This window comes from Salmo trutta, chromosome 28 (genome assembly GCF_901001165.1).
Source record: "Salmo trutta chromosome 28, fSalTru1.1, whole genome shotgun sequence".
NCBI classification, from domain to species: domain Eukaryota; kingdom Metazoa; phylum Chordata; class Actinopteri; order Salmoniformes; family Salmonidae; genus Salmo; species Salmo trutta.
Genome location: NC_042984.1, coordinates 3344603 through 3357591, shown reverse-complemented (window position 1 = coordinate 3357591; position 12989 = coordinate 3344603). Strand labels below are relative to the sequence as shown.

General features: G+C 42.2%; 1 protein-coding gene across 1 annotated transcript in view; it reads right to left on the bottom strand.

Annotated features, from left to right (window-relative positions):
- The window catches only part of LOC115166451 (membrane-associated guanylate kinase, WW and PDZ domain-containing protein 1-like), a 59413-nt gene continuing 46424 nt past the window's right edge, over window positions 1–12989 (bottom strand). The window contains exons 10-12 of the mRNA XM_029720350.1: window positions 9780–10353; window positions 83–404; window positions 1–33 (exon numbers count right to left, since the gene is read on the bottom strand). Of these exons, the coding sequence (XP_029576210.1) occupies window positions 1–33; window positions 83–404; window positions 9780–10353 (929 nt within the window). The remainder of the gene's footprint in view (window positions 34–82; window positions 405–9779; window positions 10354–12989) is intronic.

Here is a 12989-nt window from a genome sequence, read left to right as displayed (position 1 = left end):
TCACCAGGGCCAGCTGCCCCCCTTTCCCCCCCGCTGTCACACTGAACCCCATCCCACCCCCCTCACTCCTCCCCAGGGGCACAGGGACCAGCTCCCCTCCTCCATCCCCACCAGGTACTCCCTCACTGGCCGCGCTGTGGACCCCATGTGGGTGGGCGTTGGCTGGGCAGCCGTTGAAGCCGCAAGGGGGGACCTCCATGGGCGAGGGGAGCATGAGGGAGGTCTGGGGCATGGTGGGTCGTTGGCAGGGGGCTCCAGGGGTGGTGGCGGTGCACACGTCCGGCTGGGACAGGGGCAGATTGGAGACTGAGATGGGCAGGGTGGAGGTGGAGAAGTCACTCTGGTGGTGGAGGATGGAGGAGGGGGTGGGGAGGGAGTTTCCGTTGTAACGCATTAGAGACCATCTGAGAGGGAAGAAGATGGAGAGATGTTAGATAATATTCTGTTCCAGTCTGACACACATAGAGGAAACTAAGAACTGTGACCTGGCTACAGATCAATCAACACATCAACTGTATTTCATAAAGCCATTTTCACATCACCAGTTGTCACAAAGTGCTTTACAAGATGGCGTAGCAGTCGGACATGTGTTTTGTCTTGTCCCGTCCTGTCCCGTGTATATAGCGTTTTTTTCGTATCTATTTTAATCTCACTTTCCATCTACGAACTAAATATACTCTCCTGTAACCCGCCTCACCCAATGTGGTACGGATCTGCTATTTTTATACCTTATAACTGGAACCTCCATCAGAAGCTAGCCAGCTAACTAGCTAGTAGCTAGTAGTCAGTTAGCCACTGTTAGTGGTCTTCACCGTTAACTCGGATTCCAGCCAGTCTCAGCTTGGTCAATACCTGCCAGTCTGGACAGCGCGATATCAACCTAGAGCATATCGGACTGCTTTTTCTCTACCACATCTCCGGATTCCTACCGCAAGCTCTGAACCTTTACACCGGATCATCGCAGTTAGCTTGCTGCTATCCGAGTGGCTACTCCTGGCTACCGTCTCTGTCCCGAAGCAAGCACCAGTTAGCCTGGAGCTAGCCTCGAGCTAAGCCCATCTCCCGGCTAGCCGAAGAGGTCCACCAGCCAATTTTTGGGCTATAATACCTCTTTTGCCAATTTGCCAAGACCCTTTACTGCCGACACGGAGCCGCGCCGATCCATCACGACTGGTCAGCCGACGTAATCGTTCGAGGTGGTTTCAACAGGCTCTTCCATTGCGATGTCGCCGGAGGCCCATCTGCTAGGCCCAGCCCGCTAGCTGTCTGAATTGGCGTGTCTCCAGCTCGCCTAGCGTAGTAGCGACTAATGAATCGGCTCCCTGACTCATCTATTGCTACTACTCACTGGACCCTATGATCACTTGGCTACACATGCCTCTCCCTAATGTCAATATGCCTTGTCTACTGCTGTTTTGGTTAGTGATTATGATCTTCTTTCACTGTAGAGCCCCCAATTTTCCTTAGAGAGCCCTTTTGTTCCACCTCCCACACATACGGTAACCTCACCTGGTTTAACTGGTGCCTCTAGAGACAAAACAAAACCTTTCTCATCATCACTCAATGCCTAGGTTTACCTCCACTGTACTCACATCATACCATACCCTTGTCTATACATTATGCCTTGAATCCATTCTTCCACGCCCAGAAATCTGCTCCTTTTACTCTCTGTTCCGAACGCACTAGACGACCAGTTCTTATAGCCTTTAGCCGTACCCTTATCCTACTCCTCCTCTGTTCCTCTGGTGATGTAGAGGTTAATCCAGGTCCTGCAGCCCCCAGCATCACTCCCATTCCCCAGGCGCTCTCATTTGTTGACTTCTGTAACTGTAAAAGCCTTGGTTTCATGCATGTTAACACTAGAAGCCTCCTCCCTAAGTTTGTTTTATTCACTGCTTTAGCATACTCCGCAAACCCTGATGTCCTAGCAGTGTCTGAATCCTGGTTTAGGAAGGCCACCAAAAATCCAGAAATTTCCATCCCCAACTACAATATTTTCCAACAAGAAATAACTGCCAAAGGGGGTGGAGTTACAATCTACTGCAGAGATAGCCTGCAGAGTTCTGTCTTACTATCCAAGTCTGTGCCCAAACAGTTCGAGCTTCTACTTTTAAAAATCCACTTTTCCAGAAACAAGTCTCAGCTCTCAGCTGTGCACTGGATGTGAATTGATTGCCCCCCCATCTATCTTCAGAGTTCGTACCGTTAGGTGACCTAATCTGGAATATGCTTAACACCCCGACGGTCCTACAATCTAAACTAGATGTCCTTAATCTCACACAAATTATCAAGGAACCTACCAGGTACAACCCTAAATCCGTAATGGGTCCAAGGTCAAACGACCACCCCTCATCACTGTCAAATGCTCCCTAAAACACTTCAGCGAGCAGGCCTTTCTAATCGACCTGGCCCGGGTATCCTGGAAGGATATTGATCTCATCCGGTCAGTAGAAGAGTACTGGTTGCTCTTTAAAAGTGCTTTCCTCACCATCTTAAATAAGCATGCCCCATATTCAAAAAATGTAGAACTAAGAACAGATATATCCCTTGGTTCAGCCCAGACTTGACTGCCCTTGACCAGCACAAAAACTGTGGCATTCTGCATTAGCATCGAATAGCCCCCGCGATATGCAACTTTTCAGGGAAGTCAGGAACCAATATACACAGTCAGTTAGGAAAGCAAAGGCTAGCTTTTTCAAACAAAATTTGCATCCTGTAGCACAAACTCCAAAAAGTTTTGGGACACTGTAAAGTCCATGGAGTGCAGCTGCCCGCTGCACTGAGGCTAGGAAACACTGTCACCACCGATAAATCTACGATAATCGCTAGTTTCAATAAGCCTTTTCATACGGCTGGCCATGCTTTTCACCTGGCTACCCCTACCCCGGCCAACATCTCAGCACCCCCTGCAGCAACTGGCCCAATCCCCCCTCCCCCGCTTCTCCTTCACCCAAATCCAGACAGCTGGTGTTCTGAAAGAGCTGCAAAATCTGGATCCCACAAATCAGCTGGGCTAGACAATCTGGACCCTCTCTTTCTAAAATGATCCGCCGAAGTTGTTGCAACCACTATTACTAGCCTATTCAACATCTCTTTCGTATCGTCTGAGATCCCCAAAGATTGGAAAGCTGCCACGGTCATCCCCCTCTTCAAAGGGGGTGACACTCTAGACCCCTGTTATAGACCTATATCCATCCTGCCTTTATAAAATCTTCGAAAGCAAAGTTAACAAACAGATCACAAACCATTTCGAATCTCACCGTACCTTCTCCGCTATGCAATCTGGTTTCTGAGCTGGTCATGGGTGCACCTCAGCCACGCTCAAGGTCCTAAACGATATCATAACCGCCATCGACAAAAGACAGTACTATGCAGCCGTCTTCATAGACCTGGCCAAGGCTTTCAACTCTGTCAATCAACGCATTCTTATCGGCAGACTCAATAGCCTTGGTTTCTCAAATGACTGCCTCACCTGGTTCACCAACTACTTCGCAGACAGAGGTCAGTGTGTACAATTGGAGGGCCTGTTGTCCAGACCTCTGGCAGTCTCTATGGGGGTGCCACAGTGTTCAATTCTCGGGCCGACTCTTTTCTCTGTATTTATCAATGATGTCGCTCTTGCTACTGGTGATTCTCTGATCCACCTCTATGCAGACAACACCATGCTGTACACATCTGGCCCTTCTTTGGACACTGTGTTAACAAACCTCCAAACGAGCTTCAATGCCATACAACTCTCCTTCCGTGGCCTCCAACTGCTTTCAAATGCTAGTATAACTAAATGCATGCTCTTCAACCGATTGTTGCCCGCACCCGCCCGCCCGACTAGCATCACTACTCTGGACGGTTCTGACTTAGAATAGGTGGACAACTACAAATACCTAGGTGTCTGGTTAGACTGTAAACTCTCCTTCCAGACTCACATTAAACATCTCCAATCAAAAATGTTATCTAGAATCGGCTTCCTATTTCGCAACAAAGCCTCCTTCACTCATGCTGCCAAACATATCCTCGTAAAACTGACTATCCTACCGATCCTTGACTTCGGCGATGTAATTTACAAAATAGACTCCAACAGTCTATTCAGCAAACTGGATGTAGTCTATCACAGTGCCATCCGTTTTGTCACCAAAGCCCCATATACTACACACCACTGCGACCTGTATGCTCTCGTTGGCTGGCCTTCGCTACGTATTCATCGCCAAACCCGCTGGCTACAGGTCATCTATAAGTCTTTGCTAGGTAAAGCCCCGCTTTATCTCAGCTCACTGGTCACCATAGCAACACCAACCCGTAGCACGCGATCCAGCAGGAATATTTCACTGGTCATCCCCAAAGCCAACACTTCCTTTGGCCACCTTTGCTTCCAGTTCTCTGCTGCCAATGACTGGAACGAATTGCAAAAATCACTGAAGCTGGAGACTTATATCTCCCTCTCTAACTTTAAGCATCAGCTGTCAGAGCAGCTTACCGATCACTGTACCTGTACATAGCCCATCTGTAAATAGCCCACCCAACTACCTCATAGCCCACCCCGCACCCCAGTATCTCTACTTGCACATCATCATCTGCACATCTACCACTCCAGTGTTAATGCCAAGTTGTAATTATTTCGCCTCTATGGTCTTTTTATTGCCTTACCTCCCTACTCTTCTACATTTGCACACATTGTAAATAGATTTGTTTATTGTGTTATTGACTGTATGTTTGTTTATGTGTAACTCTGTGTTGTTGTTTTTGTCGCACTGCTTTGCTTTATCTTGGCCAGGTCACAGTTGTAAATGAGATCATGTTCTCAACTGGCCTATCTGCTTAAATAAAGGACTTGTTCTCAACTGGCCTACCTGCTTAAATAAAGGACTTGTTCTCAACTGGCCTACCTGGTTAAATAAAGGACTTGTTCTCAACTGGCCTACCTGGTTAAATAAAGGACTTGTTCTCAACTGGCCTACCTGGTTAAATAAAGGACTTGTTCTCAACTGGCCTACCTGCTTAAATAAAGGACTTGTTCTCAACTGGCCTACCTGGTTAAATAAAGGACTTGTTCTCAACTGGCCTACCTGCTTAAATAAAGGACTTGTTCTCAACTGGCCTACCTGCTTAAATAAAGGACTTGTTCTCAACTGGCCTACCTGCTTAAATAAAGGACTTGTTCTCAACTGGCCTACCTGGTTAAATAAAGGACTTGTTCTCAACTGGCCTACCTGCTTAAATAAAGGACTTGTTCTCAACTGGCCTACCTGGTTAAATAAAGGACTTGTTCTCAACTGGCCTACCTGCTTAAATAAAGGACTTGTTCTCAACTGGCCTACCTGCTTAAATAAAGGACTTGTTCTCAACTGGCCTACCTGCTTAAATAAAGGACTTGTTCTCAACTGGCCTACCTGCTTAAATAAAGGACTTGTTCTCAACTGGCCTACCTGGTTAAATAAAGGACTTGTTCTCAACTGGCCTACCTGCTTAAATAAAGGACTTGTTCTCAACTGGCCTACCTGGTTAAATAAAGGACTTGTTCTCAACTGGCCTACCTGGTTAAATAAAGGACTTGTTCTCAACTGGCCTACCTGGTTAAATAAAGGACTTGTTCTCAACTGGCCTACCTGCTTAAATAAAGGTCTTGTTCTCAACTAGCCTACCTGGTTAAATAAAGGACTTGTTCTCAACTAGCCTACCTGGTTAAATAAAGGACTTGTTCTCAACTGGCCTACCTGGTTAAATAAAGGACTTGTTCTCAACTGGCCTACCTGCTTAAATAAAGGACTTGTTCTCAACTGGCCTATCTGCTTAAATAAAGGACTTGTTCTCAACTGGCCTACCTGCTTAAATAAAGGACATGTTCTCATCTGGCCTACCTGGTTAAATAAAGGACTTGTTCTCAACTGGCCTATCTGCTTAAATAAAGGACATGTTCTCAACTGGCCTACCTGCTTAAATAAAGGACATGTTCTCAACTGGCCTACCTGCTTAAATAAAGGACAAGTTCTCAACTGGCCTACCTGCTTAAATAAAGGACATGTTCTCAACTGGCCTACCTGCTTAAATAAAGGACATGTTCTCAACTGGCCTATCTGCTTAAATAAAGGACTTGTTCTCAACTGGCCTACCTGCTTAAATAAAGGACATGTTCTCAACTGGCCTACCTGGTTAAATAAAGGACATGTTCTCAACTGGCCTACCTGCTTAAATAAAGGACTTGTTCTCAACTGGCCTACCTGCTTAAATAAAGGACATGTTCTCAACTGGCCTACCTGCTTAAATAAAGGACATGTTCTCAATTGGCCTACCTGCTTAAATAAAGGACATGTTCTCAACTGGCCTACCTGGTTAAATAAAGGACATGTTCTCAACTGGCCTACCTGGTTAAATAAAGGACTTGTTCTCAACTGGCCTACCTGGTTAAATAAAGGACTTGTTCTCTACTAGCCTACCTGGTTAAATAAAGGACTTGTTCTCAACTGGCCTACCTGGTTAAATAAAGGACTTGTTCTCAACTGGCCTACCTGGTTAAATAAAGGACATGTTCTCAACTGGCCTACCTGGTTAAATAAAGGACTTGTTCTCAACTGGCCTACCTGGTTAAATAAAGGACTTGTTCTCAACTGGCCTACCTGGTTAAATAAAGGACTTGTTCTCAACTGGCCTACCTGGTTAAATAAAGGACTTGTTCTCAACTAGCCTACCTGGTTAAATAAAGGACATGTTCTCAACTGGCCACCTGGTTAAATAAAGGTGAAATACAAATAATAAATAAATAAACAGATACCAAGCCTGCAATGCAGAGGCAGAAGCATGGAGGCTAGGAAAACAACTCCCTAGAAGGCAGGAACCTAGGAAGGTAACCTATAGAGGAACCAGGCTCCGAGGTCCTCTGCTGTTGCATTTCATGTCTTTATTCTGATCCCCCAATGAAAATCAGTCTCCGACTCAATATACCAGGGTACAGCTTAGTCGAGGTAATTGAGGTAATTTGTACATGTAGGTAAATGTAGATAATAGATATAGATGTACATAGGTGTAGATAATAGATATAGGTGTAGATAGGTGTAGATAATAGATATAGGTGTAGATAGGTGTAGATAATAGATATAGGTGTAGATAATAGATATACATGTAGATAGGTGTAGACAATAGATATAGATGTAGATATGTGTAGATAATAGATATAGATGTAGATAGGTATAGATAATAGATTTACATGTAGGTGGATGTAGATAATAGATATAGATGTAGATAGGTGTAGATAATAGATATAGATGTAGATAGGTGTAGATAATAGATATAGATAATAGATATAGATGTAGATAGGTGTAGATAATAGATATAGATATAGATAGGTGTAGATAATAGATATAGATGTAGATAGGTGTAGATAATAGATGTAGATAGGTGTAGATAATATATATAGATGTGGATAGGTGTAGATAATAGATATAGATGTAGATAGGTGTAGATAATAGATATAGATGTAGATTGGTGTAGATAATAGATATATATGTAGATTGGTGTAGATAATAGATATAGATGTAGATAGGTGTAGATAATAGATATAGAAGTAGATAATAGATATAGATGTAGATAGGTCTAGATAATAGATATAGATGTGGATAGGTGTAGATAATAGATATAGATGTAGATAGGTGTAGATAATAGATATAGATGTAGATAGGTGTAGATAATAGATATAGATGTAGATAATAGATATAGATGTAGATAGGTGTAGATAATAGATGTAGATGTAGATAGGTGTAGATAATAGATACAGATGTAGGTAGATGTAGATAATAGATATAGATGTAGATAATAGATATAGATGTAGATAGGTGTAGATAATAGATATAGGTGTAGATAATAGATATAGATGTAGATAGGTGTAGATAATAGATGTAGATAGGTGTAGATAATAGATATACATGTAGGTAGATGTAGATAATATATATACATGTAGATAGGTGTAGATAATAGATATAGATGTAGATAGGTGTAGATAATAGATATACATGTAGATAGGTGTAGATAATAGATATACATGTAGATAATAGATATAGATAGGTGTAGATAATAGATATACATGTAGGTAGATGTAGACAATAGATATAGATGTAGATAATAGATATAGATAGGTGTAAATAATAGATATGGATGTGGATAGGTGCAGATAATAGATATAGATGTGGATAGGTGTAGATAATAGATATACATGTAGGTAGATGTAGACAATATATATAGATGTAGATAGGTGTAGATAATAGATATAGATGTAGATAGGTGTAGATAATAGATATAGATGTAGATAGGTGTAGATAATAGATATAGATAATAGATATAGATGTAGGTAGATGTAGATAATAGATATAGATGTAGATAGGTGTAGATAATAGATATAGATGTAGATAGATGTAGACAATATATATAGATGTAGATAGGTGTAGATAATAGATATAGATGTGGATAGGTGAGGATAATAGATATAGATGTAGATAGGTGTAGATAATAGATATAGATGTAGATAATAGATATATATGTAGGTAGATGTAGACAATAGATATAGATGTAGATAGGTGTAGATAATAGATATAGATGTAGATAGGTGTAGATAATAGATATACATGTAGGTAGATGTAGACAATAGATATGGATGTAGATAGATGTAGATAATAGATATAGATGTGGATAGGTGTAGATAATAGATATACATGTAGGTAGATGTAGACAATATATATAGATGTAGATAGGTGTAGATAATAGATATAGATGTGGATAGGTGTAGATAATAGATATACATGTAGGTAGATGTAGACAATATATATAGATGTAGATAGGTGTAGATAATAGATATAGATGTAGATAGGTGTAGATAATAGATATAGATGTAGATAGGTGTAGATAATAGATATAGATGTGGATAGGTGAGGATAATAGATATAGATATAGATAGGTGTAGATAATAGATATAGATGTAGATAGGTGTAGATAATAGATATAGATGTGGATAGGTGAGGATAATAGATATAGATGTAGATAGGTGTAGATAATAGATATAGATGTAGATAATAGATATAGATGTAGATAATAGATATAGATGTAGATAATAGATATATATGTAGGTAGATGTAGACAATAGATATAGATGTAGATAGGTGTAGATAATAGATATAGATGTAGATAGGTGTAGATAATAGATATAGATGTAGATAGGTGTAGATAATAGATATTGATGTAGATATGTGTAGATAATAGATATAGATGTAGATAGGTATAGATAATAGATATAGATAATATATATAGATGTAGGTAGATGTAGCATTCTAATGTAGGTGTTCCTTTCGTTCCTTAGGTGAGAAAGGGCAGTGTGAAGTGCAATAGAGATTGCGTCACCTTTGGATCATCTGTGGATCTGTTGAGGTGGTAATGGAATTGGAGTGTCTTTGAACTAACCTAACACATCTGATTAAACAGGTCAACTCATCATCAAGCCCTTGACTAGGTACATACAGGTGAGCTAGTTCAGACCTACAACAACATGGTGAAACATCTGGGGGTCCTTGAGGAGAGGTTTGAAAACAACCAAGTTAGGGTTAGTTAGTTAGTTAGTTAGTTAGGGTTAGTTAGTTAGTTAGTGTTAGTTAGGGTTAGTTAGTTAGTTAGTTAGTTAGTTAGTTAGTTAGTTAGGATTGGTTAGTTAGTTAGTTAGTTAGTTAGTTAGTTAGTGTTAGTTAGTTAGTTAGTTAGGGTTAGTTAGCTGGTTAGTTAGTTAGTTAGTTAGTTAGTTAGTTAGTTACCTCTGTGTCGCTCCACCCGAGGCTCCTTCCTCTGAGTCACTCTGGCTGGTGGAGGTTCGTTCAGGCGGGGGAGGAGGGGGGATGCCCCTACTGTGAGAAGAGGGGGCACAGGCTGAGCTGGCGGAAGAGCTAAGGATTCCGTTAGACAGCGGGTAGGAGGGGGGCGCCGACACAAGGTCAGCCGCGTTCCCGTTAGCGTCCAGCCCCGACCCTGAGATTCCCGACACTCTGAGATAGTTTCCGTTGTGATGAGACATTGTACGATTCAGGTTAGCCAGGCCGGTAGGTTGGGGGGGCTCGTTAGGGCCAGGACCGGGGGTGGAGAGGGGCTGAGCGGTGGCTGTTGAGGGAGGGGTGGCTGCAGCGCTGAGGGGTTCAAGAGGAGAGGAGGAGGAGGCGGAGGGGGGGGTCAGGGGTTGTTTGGGACAGCCGTCTGGGTTGTAGAGCATGGGATAGCCTCTCCGTAACACAACGTCCACACTGTGACCCATAGGGACAGACTTCAACATCTCTACCACCTCTTTATGAGACAGACCCAGGACACAGCTGTCATTGATGTAGACCAGGATATCAGCTGGAGAAGAGAGAGAGAGAGACAGCGAGAGAGAGAGAGGGAGAGAGAGAGAAAAAGAGAGTGAGAAAGAGAGAACAGCGAGATCATGTGTTATATCATCCACTACTATAGGTCAGTATGTGTTATATCATCCACTACTATAGATCAGTATGTAGTATATCATCCACTGCTATAGATCAGTATGTAGTGTATCATCCACTACTATATATCAGTATGTAGTATATCATCCACTACTATATATCAGTATGTAGTATATCATCCACTACTATAGATCAGTATATCATCCACTACTATAGATCAGTGTATCATCCACTACTATAGATCAGTGTATCATCCACTACTATAGATCAGTGTATCATCCACTACTATAGATCAGTATATCATCCACTACTATAGATCAGTATGTAGTGTATCATCCACTACTATAGATCACTATATCATCCACTACTATAGATCAGTATGTAGTGTATCATCCACTACTATAGATCAGTATATCATCCACTACTATAGATCAGTGTATCATCCACTACTATAGATCAGTGTATCATCCACTACTATATATCAGTATGTAGTATATCATCCACTACTATAGATCAGTGTATCATCCACTACTATAGATCAGTATATCATCCACTACTATATATCAGTATGTAGTGTATCATCCACTACTATAGATCAGTGTATCATCCACTACTATAGATCAGTATGTAGTGTATCATCCACTACTATAGATCAGTATGTAGTATATCATCCACTACTATAGATCAGTGTATCATCCACTACTATAGATCAGTATATCATCCACTACTATATATCAGTATGTAGTATATCATCCACTACTATAGATCACTATATCATCCACTACTATAGATCAGTATGTAGTATATCATCCACTACTATAGATCAGTATATCATCCACTACTATAGATCAGTATGTAGTATATCATCCACTACTATAGATCAGTATATCATCCACTACTATAGATCAGTATGTAGTGTATCATCCACTACTATAGATCAGTATGTAGTATATCATCCACTACTATAGATCACTATATCATCCACTACTATAGATCAGTATGTAGTATATCATCCACTACTATAGATCAGTATATCATCCACTACTATAGATCTTTTGAAGAACATATCAAGACTGTTTCAAGGACAGCTTTTTTCCATCTACGTAACATTGCAAAAATCAGAAACTTTCTGTCCAAAAATTACGCAGAAAAATGTATCCATGTTTTTGTTACTTCTAGGCTGGACTACTGCAATGCTCTACTTTCCGGCTACCCGGGTAGGGCACTAAACAAACTTCAGTTAGTGCTAAATACGGCTGCTAGAATCCTGACTAGAACCAAAAAATTTGATCATATTACTCCAGTGCTAGCCTCCCTACACTGGCTTCCTGTTAAGGCAAGGGCTGATTTCAAGGTTTTACTGGTAACCTACAAAGCATTACATGGGCTTGCTCCTACCTATCTTTCCGATTTGGTCCTGCCGTACATACCTACACGTACGCTACGGTCACAAGACGCAGGCCTCCTAATTGTCCCTAGAATTTCTAAGCAAACGGCTGGAGGTAGGGCTTTCTCCTATAGAGCTCCATTTTTATGGAATGGTCTGCCTACCCATGTGAGAGACGCAGACTTGGTCTCAACCTTTAAGTCTTTACTGAAGACTTATCTCTTCAGTAGGTCCTATGATTAAGTATAGTCTGGCCCAGGAGTGTGAAGGTGAACGGAAAGGCTGGAGCAACGAACCGCCCTTGCTGTCTCTGCCTTGTCGGTTCCCCTCTTCCCACTGGGATTCTCTGCCTCTAACCCTTTTACAGGGGCTGAGTCACTGGCTTACTGGTGTTCTTCCATGCCGTCCATGGGAGGGGTGCGTCACTTGAGTGGGTTGAGTCACTGACGTGGTCTTCCTGTCTGGGTTGGCGCCCCCCCCTTGGGTTGTGCCATGGCGGAGATCTTTGTGGGCTATACTCGGCCTTGTCTTGGGACGGTAAGTTGGTGGTTATAGACATCTCTCTAGTGGTGTGGGGGCTGTGCTTTGGCAAAGTGGGTGGGGTTATATCCTGCCTGTTTGGCCCTGTCTGGGGGTATCATCGGATGGGGCCACAGTGTCTTTTGATCCCTCCTGTCTCAGCCTCCAGTATTTATGCTGCAGTAGTTTATGTGTCGGGGGCTAGGGTCAGTCTGTCACATCTGGAGTATTTCTCTTGTCTTATCCGGTGTCCTGTGTGAATTTATATATGCTCTCTCTAATTCTCTCTTTCTCTCTTTCTTTCTTTCTTTCTCTCGGAGGACCTGAGCCCTGGGACCATGCCTCAGGACTACCTGGCATGATGACTCCTTGCTGTCCCCAGTCCACCTGGCCATGCTGCTGCTCCAGTTTCAACTGTTCTGCCTGCGGCTATGGAACCCTGAGCTGTTCACCGGACGTGCTTGTTGCACCCTCGACAATTACTATGATTATTATTATTTGACCATGCTGGTCATTTATGAACATTTTAACATCTTGACCAAATCAAATCAAAATCAAATCAAATTTATTTATATAGCCCTTCGTACATCAGCTGAAATCTCAAAGTGCTGTACAGAAACCCAGCCTAAAACCCCAAACAGCAAGCAATG